Source organism: Phaeodactylum tricornutum, chromosome 21, assembly GCF_000150955.2.
Source record: "Phaeodactylum tricornutum CCAP 1055/1 chromosome 21, whole genome shotgun sequence".
Classification (NCBI taxonomy): domain Eukaryota; phylum Bacillariophyta; class Bacillariophyceae; order Surirellales; family Neidiaceae; genus Phaeodactylum; species Phaeodactylum tricornutum.
Genome location: NC_011689.1, coordinates 250,930 through 265,701, shown reverse-complemented (window position 1 = coordinate 265,701; position 14,772 = coordinate 250,930). Strand labels below are relative to the sequence as shown.

The window sequence follows — 14,772 nt, the reverse complement described above, 5'->3', positions numbered from 1 at the left end:
TATCACTGTGATACTTTTTGACCCTTCTTTTTCTACGCGTCCGCGACGAAGCGACGATTTTAATGACAGCAAGATATTGAAAGACTGCCATGGAACAAGACGATGACGTTCGCTGCATGGCCAACGGCTGCTGTTGCTGTTATAACGGTTGCGATTGCAATACAGTTGTCTGTCTATGCATGACATCGGGAGATTGTTTGTGTATTCGACAAGCCGCCTGTCTTTCTTTTAACGGAACCCCTCGTGGATGCGGCTTTGTGACGGAAAAAGAGAATAACGAAACCTGCAAGTTCGCCTGTCTTTGTCTCGACATCGGTCTTGTAAGGCCGACAAAAACATGCGCTTGTGCCTGTCAGTATTTTTGTTGCTACTATGTGGCTAGTTTTCCTTGGAGCAAGCTGTACGTCGACCAGCCAGTCTGCTCGCTCTGCTACATCCAGTGCTTTCCTTTTTGCGGCTGCTGCGTTTCACCGCCCGACTGTCCAGCGCTTGACAAAATTCAATCAGGGGAGCTTTTCCTCCCTCCTGACCCAAGTGTGATGGATCGTCAGATAGACAGCGCTGGGCCCCCAGGAACCAGCAAGGTTCGAGAAGCTAGGAATGACGACGGATCGATAGTTGTCAAGACAACTACTGTCAAAAGCAACGGCATACTAACAATTTCTGAGAAAGTAACTTCGCCTTAACTTCGTGTATTGAGAGGTTTTCAGAGGTTCACTTCTGCTACCACAGCACTTTTGCGAAACCTTCTAGAATATTATGTACACATGAAAAGCAACTAATATTACTTTACATTAGGTCATCCACAATGACTTCGAATTCCATGTGTGTACTATGTATCCATCACTTTTATTCTGTTTACATCAATGATGAAACGAAAGAAAACGAGCGCGCTCATCCTCCAATCGGTCTCCTTCCTCCTGGAAGACTGCAGAAAATCTGGGACGGCGTCGATCATAAAAATTTGTGTATCGAAGCATGGTTTCGCGTGGGTTCTTATAGCCCATGCGGGGAAGGGAGCACGAATTAACAAAATCAACTTCATCGATTTCGATGACTCGAAGCTTTTCGGGACGTACCGTTGAAACCCGGTCGCTATAAGCCCATTGCTCTGTTCCGTTGTAGTCACCGAACCCGAGATCACTTCGGGCAAGGTCAGACGCATAGGAGAGGCCTAAGGGTTGCTTGGTCGTAAACGTGGGAGTAACTACCTGGGTGATCGGAAGAGAATTTGCTGGGGTCTTTGTGCTCTTTTGAAACTCGATAGGCTCGAAGTCATCTCCTTGATTCTCCTCCCAGTAAGGCGAGAACGGAGAGCATGAATGAGGAATACTCTTTTCACCTACGAGCTTCTGGCTATCTTGATTGATCTTCCAATCTTCCAATTCTCGTGCATAGCGATCCTTGTCCATTTTGGCCATGTTTTCAAAATGATCCTTCACTGCATGGTCAGCACCTTTCCAGCGAGCAGCAATTGTACGCGCCAAGTCGGCGAAGCCAATTTTTCCATGCGAGCGTCGAGGCTTACCTTGAGGCCGGACTGGCGTATTTCTCAGAATATCCTGGCGTTCTCTCTTGAAAAAGAAGTTGTAAGCTGACAGAGGACGTTTTGGCTTCGGTTCTTCAGCTCCAACGGGAAGCGCAAATGCGTCCCCTATGGCAGAAGGTGCAACTGCTTTGCCCGGCGAGTAGTACACGGGAGTCTTCTTTTCAAAATAAGTAGTCATGGTGAATCTTCTCTTGTGCGGTTCTGAGTAAGAGCAGTTTTGTGGCCAATCGTAAGTTGCTACCAAGAGCACACGAGAGTACAAAGCTGGATACTCCTAGCAAAAAAAATAAGGAATATCTGAAGAATCTGAATCAATCCAAGGCTTTCTACTGCTTTAGTCCCTCTTCCCACTGGCCAGGCCTTAAGCCAGCATCGCTTTTATATCTTGCCAAAACCCACGTTTGTTTTATCTAATCTAATGCTGCTGCCGACTCCGCAATCTTAAGAACTATCGTCACTCTCCGCATAAATGTGAAACTTTAGGGTAATTGTAGATGATATTTGTTACTCCGCCCTGACATTGACGCGGGGGTATTGCCCCTCTGCGCCTTCTTACCTTCATATACAATATATCATTGCCTTAATTTAGCTCTGATCAAAGCATTCCCGGGAGACAAATACGTATTTCTGTTTTGCTGCTGACAAGTTTTACGGACTTTGCAAGCCATGTTTATTTCGTACCGGGAACGCTGATTGGCATGCATTGAGGCCTTCGTCGCTCAATGTCACAAACGCCACTCGGTCGGCCGTTACTAGAACACATGAAACATTTCGGGAGTCCAAGTCAAATTGGTCGCCGCATACAACATGAAACAGGATGGTATTGATCAGCTTGTATGGGGCCGTAGAAGCCGACTACGTCGTCAGCGTGATGGACGTTGTGCTTTCAACATGACTCGTTGTCAGCAATTTCCATTCCTTCTCTACGCTCTAGTTCATCACCGAACTCCACATAAAGACAAAGCGTGCATCGAAAAGCAGATGTAGCGTCCTTGATTTTCTTATTCTAAATGATCTAGTCGATTCTGCTGCGACAAACACTCCTATTATTCTAATAATTGATTGTCCTTTCCTCCTCTTCTCTCACTTAGAAAGCTGCTCAGCTGCACTCATTCTGAAATAAAGGGGGCACCTGATGGATGGCGTTGATGATTGCGCGAGGCTGCGTAATCTTCTTAGCCTCCTCATTCCAAGAGTGGACACATATCTTGGCAATCGAGCCAAAAGCGCTCCTGGCGTGTGTTTATTAGGAAGCGATTTGACTTTGTCCATGTCGCGTAGAGGGTCGGTGTCATGATCTTTACCGTGAAGCAAATGCTATTTGAGAAGAGCTTTGCGAAGTCACGTCTCATCTAGAGACAATAATGCCACGATGCATCGTTCGACACGGCACGGGACCGTTCACTGTAAGAAAAAGAATTATGTTACTTGGCAAAGTCCCCATGAGCATTACTCAGCATTTCAATCAAAATTTTGCCGATAGTTTGAAATTGTCGTTGACTATGATTAGCGTTAGCCTTCCCATCTCACTAAACTGGTCAGGAATAGCAATGAGGAAATTGGATTTTGCTCAAAGATGGTCGGAGGACGCCAAGTCAGCCGAGTGGGTGAATCAGAGGCAGTACTGCGTATGGCTATTTTGGAAGTGGTCATGTGCCCAAAGTGCCAATTCTAGTGTATATAACTTGATAGAGGAATATTGTACAAGCAAAGGTGGCTCCGAAAACGTCAAGCAGGCTACAGCTACAATATCTTGGTATTCGGACAAGCAATCAATGTAAACCGATCCCACACTCTACTAGGGAAAAACTACTAGGCTTGCCACCAGATGCAGGGGATTGGGTTTACTGTGGGCTTTTGTTTGCCACCCAACCCGACGACCGAAACGACCTCCGTCGATTCAACATCCACTAAGGAGACCTTCAAAACAGGCACAGTCAAAATTCCAACTTTCTTCAGCATCCACTAAAGTGGAGATGTCCAGTAATTGGTTTTACCGTTTGCCTTCAAAACAAGGTCAGTTAAAATTGCAACTTTCTTTCATAATTGCGCATGTGCAGAATTTTCAGCACGTGTTCTATTTACGAAGAACTTCCGGTGTTCTGCCCATCGCTTTACAGTATGTCGATTTGGCATAGCTCACTGTCAACCACTGTTTCACAGTCACACGATGGAAATTTTGTCAATATTGATCTTCCCCGATAGTGACCGAAACGACCACAAGCTACAGCTACATAAGTAAAAGTATTTGGGATGTCGTTGTAGCTTTACATATATATTGTTTTGCGCTGACAAATAAATTGGGGAATTTCCCTATCCGGGCGACGCCTGAGGCCGCAATTCCCCTATTCCGGCCAAACCCGAGATTTTCTAAGTAATATTTTTGAGCGCGAAGTACCTCTTCAGCAACACAACCATTTAGCATCATATCCTTAAAATTTTTCTTTGATCGTGTAGAGTATATTTCTCATGCATTGGCATTAGTAGGTGTTGGTGGTAAAAATCAGTACGTATTACTCGCCATTTGATGCAGTCAGTACTTGCCACAAGTGAATCACAGTTGGGGGGGGGGGGGGGGGGGTAACTTTGTGTGATGGTACCACGTAGGAGTAGTTGGTAGCAAGTGTTCCAAGCAAACTGCCTCGAAGGCAACAAATGGATGGGAAGCATTGATATTTACAACCAACACCTGCTGATGCATGCATGAGAAATATAGTCTACACGATCATTGACAAATATGAAGGATATGACGCTAAATGGTTATGTTACTTAAGAGGTACTTCGCGCTCAAAAATTATTACTTAGAAAATCTCGGATTTGGCCGGAATACCTAGGGGAATTGCGGCCTATGCGTCGCCCGGCTAGGGAATTTCCTCCAATAAATTCCTTCCATGGCGGGAATGACGAATGCACCACCATGTGCCACAACGGGTTAGCACAGTTGGAACTCACAGTCAATTATCAAGGACGAGCGAAGCAGAACTTCCATGGCGATTAGGATCAGTTCGGTGCGTCCCGCTATCTTTGTCTTTGTCGGATTTACACAACCGTTGTGGTGTTGTGTCTAAGGATGGGTGGAGGGTCAAGTAAGCCGAAAGCAAAAGCTGCGCCGCCAGCAATTTCCGACGTTGATCGTGCCATCTTGGACCTGAAGAATGCCCGTGATCGTCTACAGCGCTACCGGACCAAGCTGGAAGCGGACGACGCCAAGCTTTTGACACAGGCGAAAAAAGCCAAAGATACTGGCAAAAGAGAGAGGGCTTTGGGATTGCTGAGATTACGCAAGTACAAGACACAACAAGCTAAAACATGCGAAGACCAGCTTTTCAATGTGCTCCAGATGGTAGACACGATAGATTCGAAGCAGAACGAGACACAAATGTTGTCCGCATTGGCTGCTGGAAAAGATACTCTGAAAAAGATGCACGAGGAGACAACAGTAGATGATGTTTTGGACTTGATGGAGGAAATAAAGGATGGAATTGCTGTTGAGCAAGAAATTACGGAGATTCTACAGGGAGTTCCGGAATTGTCAGCCGCGGACGAAGATGCCGTGGAGGCCGAACTGGAAGCCCTGCAACGTGAAATGGAAGGCGGTACACAAAGCGATACTACGAAAATTCCGGAAATGCCAGTTGTCCCGACATCGAAACTGCCCGATGTTCAAGAACCGGTGCACGAAGCTGCCAAGGCCAAGCTTGCAAGGGTTGCAGTTCCGGGATAGAAGCTTACTCTGGGTGCGCAAGTGTCTAAATCAATTCACTATTGTTTAGAATCACAGCTGAAGGTACCAGTAACTTTACTACTGGCGTGATCCGTCTTTTGTTTGTGTCGTCCTTTTTTGCTAGGCTGTTCCTCACCACCCTGTACTTCTTCTCTTCGCTGCCGCTTCCTCTCGTCACGAGCAATCAAAATTTTGGCACGGGCAATTTCTTCCTGGATCATTCCATCTCCCCTCGTTTTCATGTATCGTTTACGCAGTGCCGTGTTGGCTTTCCGAGTGTCCACGTCCTTCTTGTCGCTGTAGCACGTTGTCGTACTCTCGGTCGAATGCGGAACTTCTTCCGGGTTGACTTTCTTCTTGGCCAGCGCCTTCTTTTCTTTCTTGCGTTCGTCCCGTGCTATCAGAACCATGGCGCGCTCTCGATCTGTCTCGGTCATACCTTCTCCTTGAGTCTCAACGTAGCGCTGGCGCAACGCCTGATTCGTTTCGATGACGGCGGCGTCGGCCTGCGGCAGCCAATGGGTGGGTTTGCTGGTGGCCGCCGCGTGACGCGAGGGGCGACGAGCGGGAACCGGCGTGTCTCCAGGACGTTTCTGATCGCACGTTTGCGAATGACAGACACGGCGACTCGCAAAATTGTGGTTGCCGCACCCGGAGCAGATCCATGCCCCGGTCTCCTCCAACGGATTGTCCTCGGATGCAGGGGAAGCCGATGGCGGCTGAGGCCGTCTCCCGGGACGACGCTCGGAGTCCAACGATTGCGGCTTTATGAAGTCCGTTTGCGGGAGAGGATGCGGTGGACGCCGACTCCGTGACGCCTCCGCTTCTTTCTGCCGTTGCACGCGCAGCGCCTCGGCGTCGGCGCGACGCTGCTCATCCACGGTGCGATTCCGTTTCTCCGCCCGCCGCTGCATCGCTTCCTGCGATCGAGTCATGGTGACAATGGGGGATACCGAAAGGTTGCGTGTAGAGGTGTCGAGACAATACTAGCGGCATGCCAAATCGACAACGGAAGGAACTGCCGGGAAATGTCGTGGTCGTCCAACGCAATCCAGAAAACGTTGTGTCTGGTTGGTCCGCGGACGGGACAAATCTATACTCCCGTCTGTCGGGTACACGTTTCATCAATACCGCGTAGCCGTGACGGGCTGGCCCCTTGGTAAGCGTGTTGCTGTGTTTCACAATTTTAACGGTATTGAACGTCTATAGTTTACAGCCAGTCGACCGCTTTTAAGTTCATAATTCATATATGGCGGGAGCTTCAATTTTGAAATTGTGCGTATAGGTAAAAACATCATGTCATGTGTGCCAGGCTGGCTGCTTTGCTATCGTAGGTGCGGAGCATGGATGCGGAACGGTTTCAACAGTTCCCCGTCGTTTCGCACGCTTTCTGGCGACTTCCATCCACAAGGGTGGCCCCTGCAGGATACACGGACAGTAAATTGACCAAGGTCCAGTGCCAAGCATGTCGGAAGGAGAGCAACCCACCGGACTCGACGGTGTCACGAAACGACGCTGCGGTAGACTCAACAAAAAACCACTCGACGAAGACAATGATCAGTCGACCGCAACAACTACTGGTAACGAAAGCAGACCTGGTTTGCAACCAAGAGAAGCAAAAGTTGATCAGGACGCCTGCTTGGTGCAGGAGGTGGTCGAAATCCAACCTGACCCAATTGCAGACAAGAAGTCTTCTGTCAAAGGAGGACTTTACTTTGCGAATATTGAAACGAACCCAACGCTTTCCAAAATAACCGGAGAACCCCGAAGCGGCATCGGTGCACATCTAACACCCACCAAGAAGAGGAGGAAGAACAAGAATGGAATTGTAAGTGGCAACAGACTCCAGGGACGGTGCTTAATGTGTTCCAAAAAATCAACGCATGTCTGCTCTTTGTGCAAAGACAACGAACAACCTGGTGGTAAAGAGCCATGGCTTTGCTACACCAAAAACGGAAAGCTCTGCTTTGCCAACCACATGATTACCTTCCATAATTTTTCACGTTAATCTGCTGATGATACGTAAAAGGGTTACAACTAGTGTTTGTAAATCTCTGGACCACTCTAGTGTCAATTCTTCTTTTCCACTTGTAGCATAAAATATAAGCTCCGTGATTGACAGTGAGTCAAGCTATTTTCTGTAGTTTTTGTCATTCACCAAGAGTAAGGAAGACTCTTTGCTGTCAGACACTAGAGAGACCACTCAAGGGGATTCACCCTTTCGTTGCCGACCGAGCGGTCTGATGCGGGCGGAAAAAGGCGCGGCACGGTCAACGCACGATATGGGCAACTCTTGCTAACAGTAAAAACCACATCTCCGACGGGACCTATCTATCTACTCCTGTATGAAAAGCAAGAGTACGAGACACGAGACGGCAATGGAATATAAAAACAGATTGTTACGAATGATTACCGCTACCGTCCTTTGAAACGAACGAATGCACGCAACACGCGCGGCCACCCGAAGGGACGAATTAGCTACGAGAGGGATACCAAATTTCGGGCGCCATCGTTCCCCCATGCCCGGAGTTAAATCCAGTTCGCACAGGGATAATTGGAGTCGTCGAGAATACAACGTTCTTCACTACGGCAGTATCGTCCAGGTGAGCACGAAGAGCAACCTCCCCAGTTGGCCGGATAGCAGTACACGTTGGTGTAATCAATGTAAAAATGCGGCTGACGGTTGTCGGGCCAAAACAAGTCCCGACGGGGTCGTCGGTTGTAACAAATGAGCTGTTCACTGTTGCAGACGGGAAACCGCGACACGTCACACGGGCCAAAATTGAATTCGCCGTTTCGACAAACGTCCTCCGGTGTAAGAATATCAAAGATGCGTTGGAGTTGGCGCTGTACGAGTAGAACGGGGATACGGTGTGTGAGAAGGAGGGGCGTAAACGGTGCGGAAGTCGTCGATGTTAAAAACTGCGAATGAGCGTCGTCGTGGGGTGGGAGTGTCCCAACCTACCTCGTCTTCGGGGGTCGCCTCCACTTCGTCGGTCGGATCGACCGCGGTCGCCAAGGATGCCACGTATCCCAAAGCCAAAAACCCAACCAAACGTAGGATATTCATTATATTCAAATAGTGTAGAGTATAGAAATGGTCTGGATGATGGGAGCCGACAAGGACTGTGGGAGAAGGCTTGACTGTGAATTGAGTTACTGTTAGATTCAATATCTTCTGTGTGGAGGATGGATGGGTCTGTCTTGCCTGGTCTGTGCAGTAAGTAAACTTACACTAGCAATTGCCAATGTTTACATATGCAGGTATGTTTCCGTTACGAACATGGGATGGGGGTTAGATTCGTTTGGAATGGGGTGCGGTTTTCGTGGATTTCGTTGGGCGTTCTACTGGTTGGATCTTGCGAAATGGTTCTGTCGTGGAAAACGAGAATGAAGAGGAAGGCTGGCGTCCGTTTTACCCAGTCAACTCACGATACCTCAGAATTACTTACAGCAGATTACATGTGCTAAATCGGGAAAGGAATACGTTTTCATTTCCCGCCAAGATAAATAGACGTAGCGCTGTCCGGCAAAACGGATGTCTGAATCCTGGTTCTCTGTAAGTAATGCTTCCGAGTCGGAAACCGGTGAAGCGTTGCCATCTCGCTACCCCGATGGACGTCCCTATGTTTTCGGCCACACCACACGATTCCATAGTGGTAGTCGAGATTCGTCGCACCTTCCAACGCAACGAACGCGAAGCCCTCTCTCTTCCTGGACCTACTCACTCGGACCCGTTAGACCGTCCCACTGTGGTGCCGTTCGAATCTTTTCGAGCCGTTTTACACGATCCAACACTGCCCTAGCGGAACGACTTTTCCCGCTGGTATAATAGCCCATTATCTCGCGAGTGGGAACTTGACATTAACAGGAACCTTCCTGCCAACCTTCCAATCCACTCTCCTCCTTTGACACCGACACATTTCGGGACAGAAGTTTTCGAACGAACAGCCTTGACCATCATGCCCGTCAGTCCTAAAACTCCTTCCAGCCCCATGGAGTCTCACGTCGTCTGCCTGGGCGATGCGGAAGACAACACGAAACACAAGAACCGCGCGGCTCCGGAAGGACCGTACCAAGCCGAACCTCGACCGTACCGCAGATTGCTCATCGCCTCCTGTTGTCTGCTCTTTCTGATTGCCGTCGCCATTCCGGTCAGCGTTATTCTACTCAAAGACGACAATTCCAACGATCCATCCCGCGGCGTGTCCGGCGCTGACGGGAGCAACGCCAGTCCTTCCGAGAGCATTACGAGCAGCCCCGTGGCGAGTCCGGGTGCGGCTCCCACGGCCACCGGTCCGGAGGAGACCGCGACGGACGTTCCGTTGGCGACCCCCACGCTGGCCCCGTCGCTAGCCCCCGTCACCTCCGCACCCACAGCGGCACTGGTGAATTTACCCACCCTCCTCGCCACCGTCACACCCACCGCCATTCTGGAAGACCCCTCTACCTTTCAGAATCAAGCACTCAACTGGATGCTGAACGAAGACAACCTGTCATATGACAACGTGCCGCAGGTGGAAATTTTGGAACGGTACGCGGTGGTGGTCATGGACTTTGCCCTGCACGACGGCGAGTCACGTGTCGCGAATAACAACCTCTTTCTCCCCGCCTGCGGTTGGCCCGGAGTGACCTGTATGGACGTGGTGGATTCCAATATTTCGCGCATCACCCAAATCAATTGGGCTCGGACGGATCTCATCGGCGTTCTGCCTACCGAAGTGGCCGTGTTGGAAGATCTCGTCACACTAGATCTCGCCGAGAACGATATCGAAGGGACGCTCCCCGAAGGACTTTTTACCCTCAAGGATTTGCGGTTCCTTTATTTGCACGATAACGCGTTCACCGGAACACTCTCGGAGAACTTTTCCGAACTGAGCGCCCTGGAATCGCTCTATTTGGGAGACAACGAATTTTCCGGACCCTTTCCTAAGGGACTGGGCTCGCCCAGTTTGGGGGGAGGCGATGCCAACGTGCGGCCTTTGCGTAAGTTGAAGTATATTGGAGTATGCGTTGTGCAATTGCTTGGACGAGTCTTAGCCTTTTCTAAACACGTGGACACTCCTATCGATACTTACACCACGTCTTTGTACGAATTTTTCTTGCGCCGTTTGTACTGATTAGGTTACTTGAGTTTGTATCGCAACAGCATCACCGGTACCATTCCGGTCAACATGAACTTGCGGAGGCTCTATCTCTTGGATCTGGGCTACAACGACATGACGGGCACCTTGCCAGCGGACTGGTCAAACGGAGTTAACACCATGAATACGCTCACGTTATTATACCTCAACCACAATTCATTTCGGGGGACCATCCCAAGTACCTACCCCGAACTTGGTAATGACCGCCTGCAAGTTTACGAACTTAACGACAACCAACTCACAGGTGAAGTACCGGGTGGGTATGTGGTTCGCAATCTTTTACAGTCGGTGGAGATGCAGAACAATAACTTTTCGTCGATCAACAATGACGTTTGCAGCTTGATTGTCTTTATCGGTGGCGAAATCACTAATTTCAAAGCCGATTGTGAAGTGTGTACTTGCAATTCTCTCTGTGGCAATGATCGCTGCATTTAAAAATCAATGCAAGGTGGCGCGGAAGTGGGAAAAATCGAGGTACCTGGTATCGATACAGTGCACAGCCTTTCTCCTAATTTGTGGAATTTTGTAGTCTTTTTTCTTTTCGTATTCATAGTATCGTCGCCTTGATAGAATTAGGAAGGCGGTTCAGCTCAGGCTAGGGTCGGGTCAACCGTCGTCGGCTTTCATTCTGAACAGCATCGCTGCCGGTATGGCAAGAATAATGTGTACACATAGGTATCTCTTTTAATTAAGAAGTTTGATAAGTAATTCACATGCATTATATATATATATATAAACATAGTCAACTTGGATTGTACGTTCTTATGAAACAAAGGAGAAAGCCTTCTTTAAAAAAAAAACCAAAAAAATTGAGCTCCGAAGCTTCAACGGAGCGAAAACACATCAAACTCATCATTGACACTTAGAGAAAGCTGTGAATGCGCATGCATTGGACGGAGATCCGAAGTCTTTGGCTCATTCCCAGTTCAGTGCCGTTTTGACGAGTTAGAATCCTAGAATAGGTTTGGGCTGGGATGAGAAACGTAGGAAACTGCCTCACAAGCACAGTGTTAGGAAATCTGATGAGATCAAGGGTGGTAGAATTCATAGGTTGAGAATTTGCAATTAGCGCTTTCTTCCTTCAAGGTCTAAGGAAGCAGAATTTGTGTCAAGGCAGATACTCGAAAATGCACCACCATGTGTTCGATTCACTATCAGGTAGTCAAGAGTAGATAGTCTGTGGGAGAATTTCAGTCGCCCTGTGAATGTGATCAAAATTCTTGAAAATAAAAATGCCGCACACAAATTTTTCTGCTCAACAATAGTTTGCAGAAACAAGTCAGAGTCATTGCAATAATGAAACTCCTTAATCAAACAATTTCCGCGTTACTTCTTTCCTCGAGTTTGCGTATCTTAGAAGCTGCCGAAGCCGAATTCAATGCTCTCATTGCCATGCTGGAGGCTGATGTGTTGGAACTCGCCAGAAAAGTGGCGCTTCTCTACGAGAACCGCTGCAGCGAAGATGTTTTCACAGGGTGCGCTCGTAGCAATTACCACGAGTGCATGTCGCTGTCCCCCAACCAGACATGTCCCGGTGGTAAAGATTATAACGTCGCAAAGTGTGGCGATGGCATATCCTGCAGCGGGCTCTTGGACTTTTCCGTATCAAATGTACGCTTGAACAGTAAGTTGGTGGATTTCAATAGCGGCAACCCACTCGATCCTAACGTCATTGATACAGTCTGCTTCACCCAGCAGCTGGACGAGTTCTTTATCAAGAAAAGGGAAGAGCGGAAGCCATACTGGGACAAGCTTGGGTTGCAAACTCCACAGATGTATTTCGGGTCCCAAAATGGAGCCTTTCGAATCTATCCGGCCAGGCATTCAGAAGAGTGCGGCCAATACGATCCGACAGTCCGTGCCTGGAAAATTGCCGCCGATAGCGGTCCCAAGAACGTCGTGCTTGTCCTTGATACCAGTTCCAGTATGGGAAATTACAATCGTCTCGGACTTCTCCAGGATGCTGCCATACGAATCGTAGAAACACTGTCAGTTGGTGATCGCATTGCCATTGTCCAGTTCTCTTCCCAAGCGAAGCCGTTCGAGAGCAAAGGACAGACTTTTTTCTGGGCCACCAAAGAAAACAAGATTGCCCTGAAAACGTACGTTGAAGACCTTGAGTTAAATGAAGGAACGAACACTTTGGACGCATTCAATAAAACCTTCGCTGTCCTGGACGACTCCATTGATCAAGAACTGCACAACGAATGTATAACGGCAGTACTGTTCTTGACCGACGGTGTAGTGTCGCCAGTGATGAATGAAACGAAGAGCGAAACAGAAACAAAAATCCTGGACCTAGTCACTGCCGGAATTTCCAATTTGGAAGCCCGAACAAAGCAACCGGTATTTTTGTTCACTTTCAGTGTCTCCGATAACAACTCTGTTCATGAGTTTCCCAAACGACTTGCTTGCTCCACTGGCGAAAACGGCTTCTGGTCCAAAATTGTCGATGCAGACAAGAGCTTTGACTCTCTCACCAGTTACTACCGTTTGCTGGCCATCGCAATGAGCAGTGTCGAAAACAGGAATTTTACGGCATGGGTAGAGCCATATAATTATGCTTTCAGCAATATTCTCGGGACGACAGTTTCGGCTCCCGTTTACGACCAATCAGGGGTAGCGATCGGCGTAGTGGGTGTCGATACTACAAACGCAGCGTTAGACACTGTGCTCGGAGTCCCCAACGGAAGCCAGGAGAGCATTCAGCGTATCGTGAGAAGGTCGTTCGCCAAGTGCCCAAACTTCAACCTCACTTTGTGCCAGCGCGAGAGTTACCGCCGCAGTGGTAGCGCTAAAGACGACGCGCTTTGCACGTCAAGTTGCACTGCTGATGACTTTGTCGTGGTCAAACAAGAACCATGTGAGCGTACCACGGCACGACCAAGTGAGCTCTTCGTTGAGAACAAGAATCTCCAGGACGTATCCTACGCGGAGCGCGGATGCTGCATTGTTGGAGAGAGTGATGCTGCCTCGCCGGGGCAGTGCAAAGCCGTTGCCAACAACGAAGAACCTTCAAATGATACCAGCAATACAACTGGAGTTGATACCGGAAACACAACTGGAGCTGATATCGGCAATACAAATGGAGTTGATACCAGTAATGAAACAGAAGATGATACCGACGAAGACAAAGAGTGGTTAAAAGTCTTGATCTACGTTCTCGTAGGAGTGGGTTTTTCCCTTCTGGCGGCGGGCTTGATCTGGGTTGTTGGTCGTTGCACCAAGCGCTCCTTTTTTGATAGCCACAGGTCGGCTAGAAATACGGACATAAGAGATTTAAGCTGGAATCGTCTCAAACCCGTGCAACCTATCAATACAGCAACTAACCCAAATTATGTTTCCCCCGTTGGCTCAGCGCCGCCATTCGATGACTTGTGAACTGTAAGCCGGAATATCGAGGAATGGCACCGCAAACGAGTACTCGGGGTGTTCCAGGGTCACAATTTAGGTCGGTCAGGCCCACCGAGAGTATCGAAGCGGACGTCTATCAGACGCAGGAAGAAAAAAAGTATACGGAATATACATTGACTTGTATACGAGAATTACATGTTTTAAGAATCAAGACGGTTTACGTGCGCAGTGCACTATATATGATTTATTAATCGCCATGAGAAGTGGCAGGTGGATCAAAAAAGAAAAACTTACACTATTAAGAATGGTTTACTATTACTGCGGAGGAAAGTAAGGTTTTGAAGGAGGGATAGAGATGTTATTGGTTGTGGCCAAAAGCCTTCTCGAGCTCCCCTCCTGAATTCCAAATTTTTGGGGAATGATGCTATTGCGCAAATTATGTACCCCCGTCATTTGCTTTTGTGAAAAGCCACTCACTGTAATGGAAGAAATGGTCTTAAATTTTCAGCGCTTTCATAACTTGTATATTTCAGACCAAGTAATTTCACAAATCATTCAGCTCTACAGGCTCTTTGCTGGTTCTTCTCCCTCCGTAGACTTGCAAAGCCAGTTACAATAAAGTGGATCCCTCAGTTGCGTAGCAACCGCGATAAATATAATGCAAGGTGTGAGGACCTTCATAAAAAGGCAAAAGACTTTATCGGCTCCGACGGAGATTGAAAATTGTCAAAAATTGAAAATAATAATTGCTGTGTTTGCATCCGTCATCATACGTTATTGTCACTAGTTGTAAAGCAACTGGAGCCAACTTTGAGTATCTCAAATCCTTGATGAAAGCCGACCCCAGTAAGTTTGCCTGCCTGGTTGAACTCCTCTATCAAAATTGCAGCAGCGAAGCGTCCCTGGAAGCGTGCACTTGTGGCACTTGCAATGAGTGCACATCAAAGGAGACAAAAAACTGGTAGTCACATTGACTGTCAAAACCTGGCGATTTAAAAGAG

At 48.2% G+C, this 14,772-nt stretch overlaps 6 protein-coding genes across 6 annotated transcripts; 4 read left to right on the top strand and 2 right to left on the bottom strand.

Annotated features, from left to right (window-relative positions):
• Positions 1-863: 863 nt before the first annotated feature.
• Positions 864-1,727, bottom strand: PHATRDRAFT_39880 (predicted protein; the record flags this gene model as incomplete). Its single annotated transcript, XM_002183805.1, has 1 exon — positions 864-1,727. One exon carries the CDS (start codon positions 1,725-1,727, stop codon positions 864-866), a length of 864 nt encoding a protein of 287 aa, XP_002183841.1.
• Positions 1,728-4,511: 2,784 nt separating this feature from the next.
• On the top strand, positions 4,512-5,807 carry PHATRDRAFT_49220 (predicted protein). The gene has a single exon (XM_002183923.1). It carries the CDS (start codon positions 4,620-4,622, stop codon positions 5,271-5,273), a length of 654 nt encoding a protein of 217 aa, XP_002183959.1. The 5' UTR covers positions 4,512-4,619; the 3' UTR covers positions 5,274-5,807.
• Positions 5,808-6,616: 809 nt separating this feature from the next.
• Positions 6,617-7,314, top strand: PHATRDRAFT_39877 (predicted protein; the record flags this gene model as incomplete). The annotated part of the gene is made up of 3 exons (XM_002183922.1): positions 6,617-6,710; positions 6,731-7,101; positions 7,303-7,314. The coding sequence occupies 3 exons, from the start codon at positions 6,617-6,619 to the stop codon at positions 7,312-7,314; spliced, it is 477 nt and encodes a 158-aa protein (XP_002183958.1).
• A 488-nt stretch (positions 7,315-7,802) lies between these two features.
• Positions 7,803-8,416, bottom strand: PHATRDRAFT_49218 (predicted protein; the record flags this gene model as incomplete). The annotated part of the gene is made up of 2 exons (XM_002183804.1): positions 8,239-8,416; positions 7,803-8,195 (listed from the first exon to the last, which is right to left on the bottom strand). The coding sequence occupies exons 1-2, from the start codon at positions 8,341-8,343 to the stop codon at positions 7,803-7,805; spliced, it is 498 nt and encodes a 165-aa protein (XP_002183840.1). The 5' UTR covers positions 8,344-8,416.
• Positions 8,417-9,961: 1,545 nt separating this feature from the next.
• PHATRDRAFT_15749 (predicted protein) lies at positions 9,962-10,204 on the top strand (the record flags this gene model as incomplete). Its single annotated transcript, XM_002183921.1, has 1 exon — positions 9,962-10,204. A coding segment is annotated over one exon (243 nt), but the record flags the coding sequence as incomplete, so codon positions are not given.
• Positions 10,205-11,713: 1,509 nt separating this feature from the next.
• PHATRDRAFT_49216 (predicted protein) lies at positions 11,714-13,798 on the top strand (the record flags this gene model as incomplete). The annotated part of the gene is made up of 1 exon (XM_002183920.1): positions 11,714-13,798. One exon carries the CDS (start codon positions 11,714-11,716, stop codon positions 13,796-13,798), a length of 2,085 nt encoding a protein of 694 aa, XP_002183956.1.
• Between the last annotated feature and the right edge of the window lie 974 nt (positions 13,799-14,772).